This window comes from Lithobates pipiens, unplaced genomic scaffold, assembly GCF_037356315.1.
Source record: "Lithobates pipiens isolate NorthernLeopardFrog02 unplaced genomic scaffold, aLitPip1_a1.2 Scaffold_19, whole genome shotgun sequence".
In the NCBI taxonomy this organism is placed as follows: Eukaryota; Metazoa; Chordata; class Amphibia; order Anura; family Ranidae; genus Lithobates; species Lithobates pipiens.
The window spans coordinates 495975859-495989905 of NW_027507764.1; the positions used below are offsets into that span (position 1 = coordinate 495975859).

General features: G+C 43.0%; 1 protein-coding gene across 2 annotated transcripts; it reads left to right on the forward strand.

Annotated features, from left to right (window-relative positions):
- Window positions 1–1362: 1362 nt before the first annotated feature.
- On the forward strand, window positions 1363–11488 carry LOC143997421 (RNA-binding protein 12B-B-like). 2 transcript variants are annotated; one of them, XM_077493030.1, is made up of 3 exons: window positions 1363–1495; window positions 5835–5884; window positions 9356–11488. In XM_077493030.1, the coding sequence occupies exon 3, from the start codon at window positions 9372–9374 to the stop codon at window positions 11265–11267; it is 1896 nt and encodes a 631-aa protein (XP_077349156.1). In that variant the 5' UTR covers window positions 1363–1495; window positions 5835–5884; window positions 9356–9371; the 3' UTR covers window positions 11268–11488. The 2 variants fall into 2 exon arrangements, with proteins under 2 accessions (XP_077349156.1, XP_077349157.1); XM_077493031.1 differs by lacking the exon at window positions 5835–5884 and having other exon boundaries at window positions 1399–1495.
- The last annotated feature ends 2559 nt before the right edge of the window (window positions 11489–14047 follow it).

The following is a 14047-nucleotide window of genomic DNA, read 5'->3' on the forward strand; positions in this document are numbered from 1 at the left end:
CGTCCCAAATGTACTTAAGACTGTGCCCTAACTGGTCTGCTAGTTCCACGCAGATGGGAGTAGCCTACTACTTCTCCAAGTCGCGGTGCAAACGTTTTTCCCATTCAGTAAGTGTCTGCGACACAAGTGCTGTGGTTAGTACTGGTCGTATTGCTGACCCCCCAACCGTAAATAAGGAACGGGCCACTGCCTCAGTTCCTGCCCATGGGGTCCTTAAACACAGGAAACACCTCTACTGGAATCCACGACCAGAGGAGCCGACCATTATTTAGAAGGCTCTCCTCAAAGGAGTAACGCAACGCCATGCTTTTTGAGACTGAAAAGGTCCTTTGCGGTCGCCCCCAATCCTGTATATGAACTTATCTAAATAAGTCAGATACGGAAGCACCTTAGAAGGCCCCCCCCCCCCAGTATAACCCCCCCCCCCACATCAGTCTGTCCCCCAGTATAACCCCCCATGTTAGTCTGTAGCCCAGTTAAATTGTCCTCCCCACCAATATAATTAAAAGCACTGGAATCCAAAGGTAGGGGAGAGGGAGATAGGAGGAATGGTGCTGCAGGGCTTCCACTGATGTGTGAACTGAAACCTGGACACAGAATTTAAAACCCGGACTGTCCAGGTGAATCCCAGACAGGTGGCAACCCTAAATGACAAAGCTGTTTTTATTACAAATTATGTGAGCAGACTGCAGTTCCTCTTTAAACCCACAAGTGTTTTTTTTTTTTTTACCACTATTCCTTTATGTTGGCTTTTGAAATTTAGAAATGTGGCAATTTAGAAATTGGATGAGGAGTTTAGCACTGGAAAACACTTTTTGAAAGATAAAAAGTACATTTTATATTCAACTATATAGATACCAAAATGAGGGACAAATGAGAAGGAAATAAGGAATTTGTTCCAGGAACAGTTGGGAGATATGCAGATGTGAACCTAGCTATTTGTTGTACAGTAGGGATAACCTCACAACCCACTGTGATTCACATGGACACCTAGTGGCAGGTTGAGTTTCACCAGGCAGAGAAAAATGCGCCAATTGTAAGTAACATGTGCCACAAGTGCCCATCTCTAAATTGGCTGCCCTTTGACCACCTTTTGTCTGTAATGGAGAATACTGGCGGGTCGCCTATTCAGACAGAACGCCTGCCTCGAAAACGCCCTTGGACCACCTATTATTTGCAAAGGAAGCGCCAGTGCCCGCTTCTAAGATGGCCGCCCATGGACCCCCTATTTCATATAGACTAGTCAAGCCCCAGGGCCCGCCTCTAAGATGCCCGCCCTTGGGACGCCTATTGTCTATATTGGCAGCTCAAGTGCCCGCCTCTAAGATGGCCGCCATTGGGACACTATCGTCTGTGAGCGACGGGCGCAAGCGGTGACGTTGTAAGGCGGTCCCCCAGGATTCTAGGCGTTTCTGTGGGGGGAAAGCTCCGTGCGCCATTTTGATACGGAGAGAAGTCGGAGGTCGGTGAGGTGGTGTAGTCGTGTTGGTGTGTGGTAAGTATTGGCTGGGAGGGGGTGATGGAAGGGTTGGCTCCCTGCTGTGATTAGTGAAGATGGAGGAAGAATGACGCCATGTTGGTCCTTGGCTCCGGAGTGCCGCGTCTCACATGAATGCAGGATGTGGGCTTCAGTTCGTCTTGGATTTGCCGTAAAGCGAGCCTGTGCTGCACATGCGGTGTAGAAGAAGGCCTCATTCACATCTGTGTGTTTTCTTTTTGTTGTGCGACAGCAAAATGCAACCTATTCAGTTGGATGGACTGCCTTAATCATGACGGGCGCACAAAAATATGTCCCGAGCTCCCTGTGCTTTTTTTTTTTTTTTTTTTTGGGGTACAAAATGCACATTTATTTGTCATGTTTGGGGAGATATTAACAATGTGGCTGTGAGGCGCGTTCTGGGGGTGCTTTCAGCATGTGCCGATGTAAATGGAGCCTAACAAGCGCGATACCCCTCCCCTAGCAGCTCACACTGCTTTGTGCAGTTGCCAAGGGCAACGCGAGATACTCTGTTGTTATAGGAGACAGGTAGCCCATAAATAGACCAAAATTCATCCTGTTCGTTAGGGAGCAGCCAAATTCTGATCTATGTATGGGCCCTGTGATTTGTACAGGTGTCTTTCTACAGATTGCCTTCTCTTCAATTTCCTCTAAATGAGCCCGTGTCACGTCACATTCGGCTACCCATCACATTTTGTACGGAAGTGACGTTCCACTGAGAAATTACGCACTGTGCATGCTTAAGTTATCCATATGCATTCCAAAAGTTTTTGCGACAATAGGGAGACGTGAAACCGCCAGATAATGTTACGGAAGTGACGTTATAGACGAGCTCTCTTGTATAATTGATTGTAAGACACCACTTTGCAACAGGGCCCCTCACGGCCTCGCTTCGCTCGCCACGTTTCCAGCGCGGCCTCGCTTCACCCGGCATAATTACATTATAACTCTTATGTGGATGGTGGGGCTTGAACCTGGACTTAGGGGTGAAGCCACATAACTGTGCAAGCGCAGTTCAATGTCAGTTCCGCCACACTAGCTGACTGTTTTAGTGCACCGTTTTTGTCGTAAAAGTGTTGGAACGCATATGGCGGCACAGTGATGTAGTGGTTAGCACTCTCGCCTATCAGTAAGAAGGGTCGCTGGTTCAAATCCCAACCATGACACTACCTGCCTGGAGTTTGCATGTTCTCCCTGTGCCCGCGTGGGTTTCCTGGTTACTCCGGTTTCCTCCCACACTCCAACGACCTACTGGTAGGTTAATTGTCTCCTGTCCAAAATTGGCCCTAGAATATGAATGGGGACCTTGGATTGTGGGCTTCTTGAGGGCAGGGATCGATGTGAGTGCAATGTACAGGGATAGGGACAATTGTAGACACTCAGGTTGAACTGGATGAACTGGTGTCTTTATTCAACCTATGTAACTATGGCGGCGTAACGCATGCACACTCCAGTGGGTAGCCAAATGTGATGGGTCACCATATGTGACTATACACCTGCAGTGCTGATCATTTTAACAACTTTCTGTCCAGCCTAGGTTGGTTGATGGTCTGACCAAATGTCCTGTGGCGAGGCATCAGCTGTATCTCCAAACCGTGCGCACTACCAGTCACGGCATGACCCCTATTAGATTGCCACGTTGTGCCCTTTCTAAAGTGCGCATGCGCTGTAGTCATCGACGCTCGGCTTTTTCGTAAATATCTCCTAAACCTTTCCAGCAGTTACAGCACCTTTTTAATATAGGCTTACCTGTAGGTAAAAAGTGGTTGTACTGGGTGTACAACCACTTTAAGGACAGCTTTACCAATAGTACAGTTATTGAATGCTGGAATAAAATTGAAGGTAAAATGCTAAAGTTTTGCCTTCTGTAACTTTCTTGCTGTAATTTGTTTTACAAATTCTCTGTAGAAGATTTGTTTAAGCCCAAATAGCCTGTGACAACAGTGTATAAAATGATTGGAAATTAAAAAAAAAAAAAAAAATAGTTTAAAAGCTAAATTCATCTTTTGAGTAAAAAGGATTATTCAGTGAAAAGGTCCCAGCAGATTAGTGTAATTGCATAACCTGTGGCGTATTTACGATACCCCCAAATCCTGTCTGGAAACTTCTATTAGTGCCAGTTCACGCCAGATGCAGTTCCGTTTTCTTTCTGCACCAATACAGTTAGTCCTGCTGCAACTGACCGGAAACTGACTGCATGGTGTGAACTAGAGCTGTTGGAATGCATGGAAAACAGTGCATCTGTTTTTAGTGCAGAAAAAAAGCACACGGAACTGCGCCTGGTGTGAATTGGCCCTTAGACCCCTTTCACACCACACCGCCCTTTGCGTCAGCGGTAAAACGACGCTATTTTTAGCGGCATTGTACCGCCAGATTTGGGGCGCTTTTACCCCCCGCTAGCGGCCGCAAAGGGGTTAAAACCGCCGGCAATAGCGGCGTTTTGCCGGCGCCATTACAGCGCTGCCCCATTGATTTCAATGGGGAGCAGCGGTGGAGGAGCGGTAAACACGCCACCCCAAAGAAGCTGCTGGCAGGACTTTTTTCTGACGTCCTGCCATCGCACAGCTGTAGTGTGAAAGCCCTCTGGGCTTTCACACTACACACAATGGTGCAGCTTCTTTAGGGTGGATTACAGGCGCTATTTCTAACGCTATAGCGCCTGCAAAACGCCCCGGTGTGAAAGGGGTGTTAGTGTTTCCCTATCTTGCCTTTGCTGCGTGAATGTGCAGTCCCAGCCTTAACTACTTGCCAACCACCCGCCGCAGATGTACTGCGGCAAGGTGGCTTGGCTGTGCAAATTGCCATACCAGTATAGAGTTTTGTGGGTGCGCGCTGATTGGCTGGGGGGGGGGACCAATCAGTGGGTCCGGCGTACCTGATGGCCGCCCCTGAAGGCTCCCCGCAGAGACAGAACGGGGATCTGCCGAAGTAAACAAGGCAGATCTCCATTCTGTCAGGGGATGACACTGGGATCTGTCTTCCTGCTAAGCAGGAAGAGGAATCTGTTTCCTCAGTCACACAGTCCTCCACACAGTGATCACAAATGGGGAACACATTTAACCCTTTGATCGCTCATGATGTTAACCCCTTCCCTGCCAGTGTCATTAGTACAATGTCAATGCATATGTTTTAGCACTGATCACTGTAATAATGTCACTGGTTCCCAAAAAGTGTAAAAAATGTCAGGTGTCTGATCTGTCCACCTCAACGTCACAGTCCCGCTAAAAATCGCAGATTGGCGCCATTACTGGTAACAAAAATATGTAGAATACCTATTGGCATTAACTGATGAACACATTTTGTCTTTTTAGATATATTTTTGGGATGTGTATTATTAGCAGAAAGTAAAAAGTTATTATTATTATTTTTTTTTCAAAATGGTCTTTTTTTGTTTATAGTGCAAAAAATAAAAAAACGCAGGGGGTGATCAAATACCACCAAAAGAAAGCTCTATTTGTGGGGGGAAAAGGACTTAAATTTTGTCTGGGTACAACATTGCATAACCACGTAATTTATTTGTTAAAGTAATGCAGTGCCATATTGCAAAAAAAAAAAAAATGGTTTGATCATAGAGGGAAAATCTTCTGGGGCTGAAGTAGTTAAAGAAGCAAGTGCTCTCCCTTGTTCAGAACCTAAGCATGTATGATGATTATTCACCTCACATCCTCCACCATATCCTCCAGCAATGTTGATCTCAGCTGCTGCTAGAGCAGAACAGAAAGCGTGGATATGTTGTTCTGGGAATGCTGCAAATGGCCTACAGGTATTGCAGTTACAGTGACCACTTAAATACAGGACTGTTTCGCCCAGTTTTCTATTGCTTCTTGACTGCATAGCCCATTTTATTCTAAAGATGAACTTGGCCTTTAAGCCCCATACACATGGGCCAAATGTCAGGAGACATTGGCCGGTTCAATAAAAACCGTCTGACATTTGGGCCGTGTGTGTGTGTCAGCTGGTCCCATAGAAGCTGGCAGAGCATGCTGGAAAAACAGCAGTTGACTGGCTTCCGATCAGTGCTCTCAGCCAATGGCTAAGAATGCTGCCGGAGTGTTCTGGCGGGGGGACGGCATCTCCCTGTCAGAACACAACAGCTCAGCGGGGAAGATCACTGTACTATCGTCGGATTGTTAGTACAGCGGCTCAGACTAGAGCTGTCTGTCGGGTTGAACCAAAAAACTCATTAGTGTGTGCCAGGCTTTAGGGTGTTTGTTCAGATCTGCAGTATTGCCACAGGAAGTGTTAGCATGTTTTTATAGGTTACCCTCACTTTAGCCTGTACCATTCCTATGTCTGTTAAATTTTAATTAACAAACTTTTTTTTTTTTTTTCACAGCTAAGTTTAAAGTGTTAAGATCTTCAAGAAATTAAAGGGGTGCATTTTCAGTGAGTACATGTTTTGTGAATTGATTTCAGTCTTCCAAAGTTTCCACAAGAGACTCTATTTGTGGTAATTTCATGAATGCATTCCTTATACAGATTTGTAGGACCTGATTACAGGATAAGTTACTAGATATTGGTTGCCTTGCCAGTCTGGTAAACATGCTCCATGAAAACAGTAGGATAGTTGCATTTTTTTGGTTGGCAAGCTGCAGAAAATGAGAATATACTTAAAGCAGAGTTCCCCCCAAAAATGGAACTTACGCTTTAAGTGTAGGTGACCCCTTGACATGCCACATTTGTGGGGGGAGGGTTTGGAGTGAGTACCCTATTTTTAGAGGTACCTAGCTCCCACTTCCTCCCCTGGTGCCGGAAGGAAGATCACCTCTCCCCCTCCCTCCCCTGCAATCTCTTGGGACGTGTCACAGGTCCCAGAAGATTGCCTGGTCATTCACAGCATGGCACGCCTGGCTGTGAAGCCACAGCCAGGTGCCCACAGTTAGAATGCCGGGGAGAAGAGTGAGCCTTCCTTAACCCGGACAGTGGGACAGTGAGTGTCTGACTAGTAAAAGTCAGCAGCTACACTTTTTGTAGCTGCTAACTTTTAAATGGGTGGAACTCTGCTTTAACATTTAACTCCAAGCAAACCACCAAATACACAGATGAATTACATTTTTTAGAGCTGTTCATCCAGTCCTGATATTTACAAGGTATTGCCCACAGCCTAGCCTTGCAGGGGAGTAAGCCTGGTCTTTCTGTTGCAGCTTAATTTTCACTTAAAGCAGGGTTTCTCAAACAGGGTTCCATGGAACCATAGGGTTCCCTCAAAGGTTGCTGGGGGCTCCTTGAGCAGAGAGCAATTTCTGTTCCTTGAGACCGGAAAGGTATTTCAAGGGTTCCTCTGTGTTAAAAAGGTTGAGAAAGGCTGACTTAGTGGTCTCCTCCCCATCTTGGGACTGAGCAGTAAAAGGAGAAGCAGTAGACTGACAAGCTCATCTGTCACTCTGTTCACTCTTGTCAGTATTACACTGCAGCACCCCTGATTGGCTTCCTTTGCTGCTCCCACCATCCATTTCTGAACTTTGCTGTACAATAGACTGAGGTTAATACATCAATTACCGGGGGCCACCTGAAACCGGAACGTGGGCCATAATGGGACATGCCTGCTTTATAGGCTAGTAGTGCTGTAAAACTGCACAAAACTGAGAATAAGAAGCCGTGGTGACAAGGTATGCCGCTACATTTCTTTCTTTCTAGGAGGGTTTAATATTAATGATTACAGAGATGAATTTAGTTTTGAGTTTTGTATCCACCTGGAGTTCAGCTTTATTAACTTCCTAACTGCTTTTAGTCCTTCAGGGCCTGTGAATCTGGTACACACATGTAAGAAATCCACAACAACTCTCCTAATTATTGTGATCAACTTCTAGGTTGAAGAACACTTTTTTTCTCACCAATGACAATAAGTGTGGACCAATGCAGTTTCAAAAGCCTTTGGGCATGTAAAGATATGCAATGTTGAACAGGGTCAAAAATGTGTTCTCTGATATGACTAGGGTAACCTGACAACCTTTCTGACAGCATATGATGAGAGGCATGAATGCCAAGGCTAGACATTGAGTCCTTAAAGCATTACTTGATGTTTTGGTGACCTTTTTAAATGGTTTGGCCAAAGCTGGTCCAAACTGTCCTTCAAATACTTACATTGGCGATCAGCACTGTATGAATTGTGCCGCCTCAGCTATGGACAGTATACAGCAATGTGTTCCAGCAGTGGAATGGGGTCTCACTCCCAGTATAAAATTGAGTCGGCTGAGCGCTGCTCAGCCTATCACATAGAAGCTTTGTGTTTTTTGAATGAATGCAAGGCTTCCTTTGGCTGAGGTGGAGATCATGACATCATCTGCTCATCCTCGGCCAATCAGAGGTGCCTTGTATTTATTCAGAAAGCACAAGCTTCCTGTAAGTGGCTCGATTTTGTTTTTGTTGGAAGCCCCTGTACCACTGCTGGAATGCAGTGCTGTATACTGTATGGAGCTGAGGCTACTTGCAGTTCAGTGCTACATGTGTTAGTGAAAGTAATAGTCTTCAACATATCTTTAAATATTTTTTTCTTAATGTGGATGTAAACCCTCTCCTATTCCCAGTGAAGTGAACGGCCTCAGATGATACACAGGGGTGAAACAAATCTCCCTACATAAGTTGTATTTATATATCTGTAGTCTTTCACTTTCTATATTCTTTAGAAAGGTGCACATTGTGTTTCAAATTTTTCTTCCTGTTTCAGCAGTGGGAGGGGAGTCTGGGCATACACTGTGTGAGCTGATTGGAGGAAAGGAGCACCCCCCTCCCCTTCCACCTAGGCAAAGGAAGGAAGAAACTTGCAGAGCTGTACTCCAGCTCTCTGCTAATCTATCTCTAAGTTCCCTCCCTGAAACAAATTTCCAACTGAATTTATCTTGTGTCAGAGAACTTGTCAGAAGTTCTCATGCTGATAACTGAGGAACAGAGCAGCAGAAAGACACTGGACTTAGAACTTTGGAGAGAGATAAGTAAACACAGATAACAAGTATGGATATATGTGCCCAGGTCAGATTTTATGAATAGGGTTTACATCCGCTTTAAGTTATACTAAGAAAATGGGAACATTTAAAGTAGGTATGATCCCTACTTGGCTGCAAAAGAAGTGTACTTTATTGCTTTAAAATTTAACTGTATCTTATCCAGCGAGATATCTGATGAAACCTCATAGCTGCTTGTTACAATCTTCTTTGCTGGGCTTATACTTGCATTCATTCCTATGGGGAGTTCATACTCGACCGGAGCACAGATAAGATTGAATGGAGAACATAATATTACAGCGCACGAATGCAAAAAAAGGCATTTACCTCCTGCAAGGCTGTTTAAAACACCTAGACGTTTTAAAAAAATATGGAGATTTGGTCACACCATATTGCTATACTACTGTGTCATAGGTGGAGACCTTTAGTTCTCCCATATAGAGGAGTGTATGGCTCCATGGTTCAGAGAAGCAGGATCTCTCATTCTATGGCTAGTGTAGGACCCACTAACCATGGGGTACTTTGTCGCAGTAAGTGGGCTTAAGCACTGTATAGCAATATGATGTGACCAAATCCCCATGTTTTTTTGAAAATGTCTAGGTGTTTTAAATAGCCTTGCAGGAGGTAAATGTCTTTTTTGCATGTGTGCGCTGTAATATTTTGTTCTGTTATATGGTCTTATGGCTGCACATCTTTAATGCATCTTGTAGGGTTTGCACCTCCAAATATCTTGTTTGAAGATTGAATGGAGGGCGCAGCTGAGAGGGTTTCGACAAGTGGCTCTGCAGCTTTCCCAGCGATATCTCGCTGTATTGGACACAGATGAATAAAAGACTTGCAGGGAGGCCATCTAAGGTGCAGGAACACTTAGTTTTAAACCAAGGGGTTTAATTATTGTGTACTTTTTTGTTTGCAGGTGTAAATTCTAAAGGATGGCAGTAGTAATCCGCTTACAGGGGCTTCCTGGTACTGCTGGTTCAGTTGACATTCGGCATTTCTTCAGTGGACTGAATATCCCTGATGGAGGTGTGCACATAATCGGTGGTAAACTTGGTGAAGCCTTCATTATATTTGCAACAGATGAAGATGCCAGACGTGCTATGAGTCGAAATGGTGGTGTTATTAAGACTTCACACGTGCAGCTTTTTCTCAGCAGCAAGGCAGAAATGCAAAATACTCTGGAAATGAGTCGTAGAGGTAACAGAAAGCATCCAGCTGTACCACCTGGTAGTGATACATTTGGTGTAAAGAAAGGGATCAACCCAAAAAAGTTCGACAAAGGCGCATCTGAACCTGGTGTGGACAACAGTGGTGCAAAACACAATGAAGCATATGCAATGAAGTATGACAGGAGAGAAACGAAAAATTCCAAAAATTTTGATACTGTTTATATGTTTTTGTATGGGCTTCCATACAGTGCAACAGAGGAAGATGTCAGGAAGTTCTTTGCTGGCCTAAATGTGGTCGAGGTCCTCTTCCAATGCCGTAAAAATGGGCTTAAAAGTGGAAATGGTTATGTGAAATTTGGAAGCGTAAAGGATGCGAATGCAGCCCTTGGTCGTGATAATGAGTATATTGGTGAAAGATTTATCTCTCTTAAGAAGGCAACTGAAGAGCAGTGGATCGCTGCTGGTGGGCATGTAGGTGGACCCCATCCCAAACAACCCAGGAAACAAAGGTCAAGGTCCAGATCGCCACTAAATCAGCAGCTTTATGTACACTTGAAGAATTTATCATATACCGTGGATAAGCAAAATATTAAGAATTTTTTAGGTTTGTCCGACCTTCCTGATTCACAAATAAAGTTCTTGCTTGACAGGCACCAGAACAGAACAAGAGAAGGCTTTCTCATGGTAAGAAGTGAGAGGCAGTTTGAAAAGTGCCTAGCTATGAACAAAAGTAATTTTAACGGTCGGCAAATTTTTATAAATCCCATTCCCCGAAAAGAAATGTTGGATTTGATAGAGTCCTTTGAAAGTCTATCCCCTCCTAAAATGGAGAATTTCACTGGTGATTATGCAAGTAGAGACCACCCTCCCATTAAGAGATGTGTATACCTGAGGAATTTTCCATTCGATGTAACCAAAGCTGAAGTTATGAGATTTTTGACTGGATTTCCTGTGCATGACGAAGATGTTTACTTGCTTTTTGACAGCAACGGAGTCGGACTTGGGGAGGCATTGGTGAGGTTTCCCACGGAACAGCAAGCTTTTCTCGCTGAAAGTTTGAATCGCCAACGATTCTTAGATACAGAAGTCCTCCTGAGACGTATTTCTGATGAACAGATGAAAGAGTTTGGCGTTGTTCTTGATAAACCACTGGAAAAGGTTTTGGCCCATTCACCGCTGTACAGAGATGAGTACAGTTTACGTGATCCTATTGAACGGCCTTATGCCTTGCGTGATGATTTGGCTTATGGCCGTGGAGATTTCAGAGGTTCTCCAGAAAGATTTCGAGGCTCTAACCCATTGGATTTTATTGGTAAAGGTGAACATGCTGGAAAGTTTGATAGAGGCGGCCAAGGTGACATTGATTACTATCCTCCTTTACCATACAGTGGCCAAGGTTTGGAAGGCAGGCCAGCAGGTGCTATTGTACGTATGAAGAATCTGCCATACAAAGCCACTAGGGAAGAAATTTTAGATTTTTTCTATGGTTACAATATCACTCACGAGTCTGTAAAAATCAAATATAACGAAGGTGGAATGGCAACAGGACTTGCCACAGCCTACTTTGACAACTATGATGAGGCCATGGCTGCTGTTAATGAACTTAATGAGAGGCCCATTGGAACACGCAAAATCGGTTTATCTTTGTCATATCCTTGATGGGAAGTTAAAAAAAAGAAAGATTTGAATATTTCAGTAATCCATTGTATGACTCTTCAATGAGACTTGGGAATATTTTTTACAGATGGATGTTTTTTCTTTTGTTTTCCTTAATTGACGATCAGAGCATTCCATATTCTTATAAGCTGTAAATATAGTGGCCACGTTTTGACTACTTTGGTTGTATACTCATTTTGATTAAAGCGTTCTATGTGTCCATACCTATGCCTGGGCATTCAATTGGCAAAGATGCCATCGCAAAATATCGTTTTTCTCTTTAGTTGAAGCAGACTTTGGAAATTCTTGATATACTTAAGTCTGGAGTTGAAAGGCCAGCCTCTTTACTGTAACATCGCTATGATTAAGGGATCTTCTTTTTGCAATTTTTACCTTTAATATTTGTATGACAGGTCCCACATCCCCAGTTCAGACATTGGACAGTTTAGAGTAAACTGTAAAAACATGACATTCCCTTGGAAAAGCCCACATTGTTTCAGCCATTAAAGGGAATTCAGAATCTTATAATGAAACAGGTCTTGTGTTCATATTTTCAATATGAATATTGGAGACTGTTTAACTGGATTTGTATGATTTGACTTCTATTTATTTGGTCATGTAATTGTCCATTTAACGGTCAGCAAGACATCATTTTTGGGCTACCGGTCTTAGCTGTAAAATTATATTTTGCTGTCAATTTAAAGTCTGTCAGAGGTGGTGATTTATTTGGCTATTCTATGTGCAGCCCTTACCTTATTTTTTTTTATTTTTTTTTTCCCCTCCTATAGGGTATGCTAGGAAATTGATGATCAGTTGAATGCATTTATTATTTTTAAGTGGTGGAAGAGAGCATGGAAAGCTCTGAAAAGTGTGAAGGTTCTATTTGTGTAGCAAACACATTATAGTAAAGGCTACAATGAGCAAGAGATCTGGAAAGGTACAAACTATGGAATTCTCACTTAACCTATAGGAGTCTTGGCAAAATGACACGTCTTTAGGATGGTTGTGACGGCATCTTCCCCAATTTCCAATTCCTAATATCTGATATGAAATGTCCATGTTTTTCAATACATAGTCATCTATTGTGAGCGTTTTTCTTGGTTTTTGACAGAAAAGTAGTCAGCTTGGGGAAGCATTGGTGAAGTTTCCCACTGAACAGCAAGGTTTTCTTGCTGAAAGTTTGAATCGTCATTTCTTAGATACAGGAGTCTGCCTGAGCTGTATATCTCATGAACAAATGAAGGAATTTGGTGTCTTTAATGTTGGGCTGATGGTAATTAAGTACAAAGATGAATATAATGTACATATACCTATTGAACAGTGGTATGCCTTGCATGCTGACTTGGCTTATGGTCAAGGTGATTTCAGAGGTTCTCCAGAAAGGTTTTGGTGCTGTAACCCATTGGATTTTGTTGGTCAAGAGGAACTTGCTAAAAAGTGCGATAGGGGAGACAAAAGTTATGTCACTTACAATCCTTACCATTTCGTAGCCAAGGTTTGTCAGCAGTTGCTATTGTACATATGAAGAATCTGCCATACAAAGCCACTATGGAAGGCTTTTATTTTTTTTTTTTCTTTCTATGGTTACAATATCACTCGGGGATTCACTAGAAATCCAAGTCCACCAAGAATGAGATGGCAACAGGACTTGTCACAGTCTACTTTGAAAACTAGGATGATGCAGTGGCTGGTGTTAACGAAAAACCCGTTATGTTTTGCCACAAATTCAAAGCGTAGTAAAAGGTGATCTCTTTGACCATCTTAATGGTACGACCCCTTTTTGTTTTTTGTTTAACGGGGTATATTGGAAACTTGATCTGTCTGCATTTATTTTCATATCTTGGAAGACAAAGCGTGCAGGTTCTAGTTGTGTGGGAAACACATTATTGTTGAGGATACAAAATGACATGTCTTTGTGATGGCATCGTCCCACTTTTCAGTTACTAATTTCTGATCTCCTTTTCCTTTTACAAGTAAGATGTTACTCATCTGATCTTTACATGTGATTAGAATTTGTGAAACACAGAAGTAGACACAACTGTGCTCCTAGTTTTTAGTTTTTTCTTTTTTTTTCTTTTAACAACCAGCTTTAAGATTGATACATTTATGTATGATATTTTAAGTTGAGAGACTTGATACAGGGCATGTGTTGTTGTGTTTTTTTATTTTTTTTATTGTTGGATGTACATGCTTCTTTGTTACTGCTCTGATGCTGCCAGTGTTTTTTGGCTAAATGGGTATATTGAGGTTCTCGGTAAGGCATAGGATGTGTTCTGTAGATCCTGATTTTAGGTCTTTGTCCGTTTTTATATTAGCATTGTGTGCTGATTGGACTAACAAATCTGGGCTACAATGAGTCGGCAACTGAGCCCAACTGTGGAAAAGGAGGATTGCAAACAACCATTTGCAGTAATGTATAAGATGTGGTGAGTTTCACCTTCCAAATAGGTTTTGATTTCAGAGAAAAACAATATACGTTTTGTGGAACTTGGGCAATATTCTTTTGAGGAGAAATCCAGTTTTCTGTTGGCGTATGCTCCTGGAAAGGATGAGGATATGGAAGACATCACAGGATCCCTCCAGCAAGGTGTCATAAAAGGTAGTCTGGTTCGTTTTTGCCATGTTTTTAGTTCTTTACCTTTCTATAGGTAAAAATGGTTACCTATCCAAATTGACACAGGCTTTTCAGCGGAGTAATGCTCACTGTTCTAGTTATAGGAAGGAACCTTGGTTACACGCGATGGCTTTTAGGCTATGATTTATTCTGGGAAAGAATATTGAAT

What these genes read in the sequence shown, in the direction of transcription:
- LOC143997421 (XM_077493030.1), top strand. Translation starts at nt 9,372, where the DNA reads ATGGCAGTAGTAATCCGCTTACAGGGGCTTCCTGGTACTGCTGGTTCA.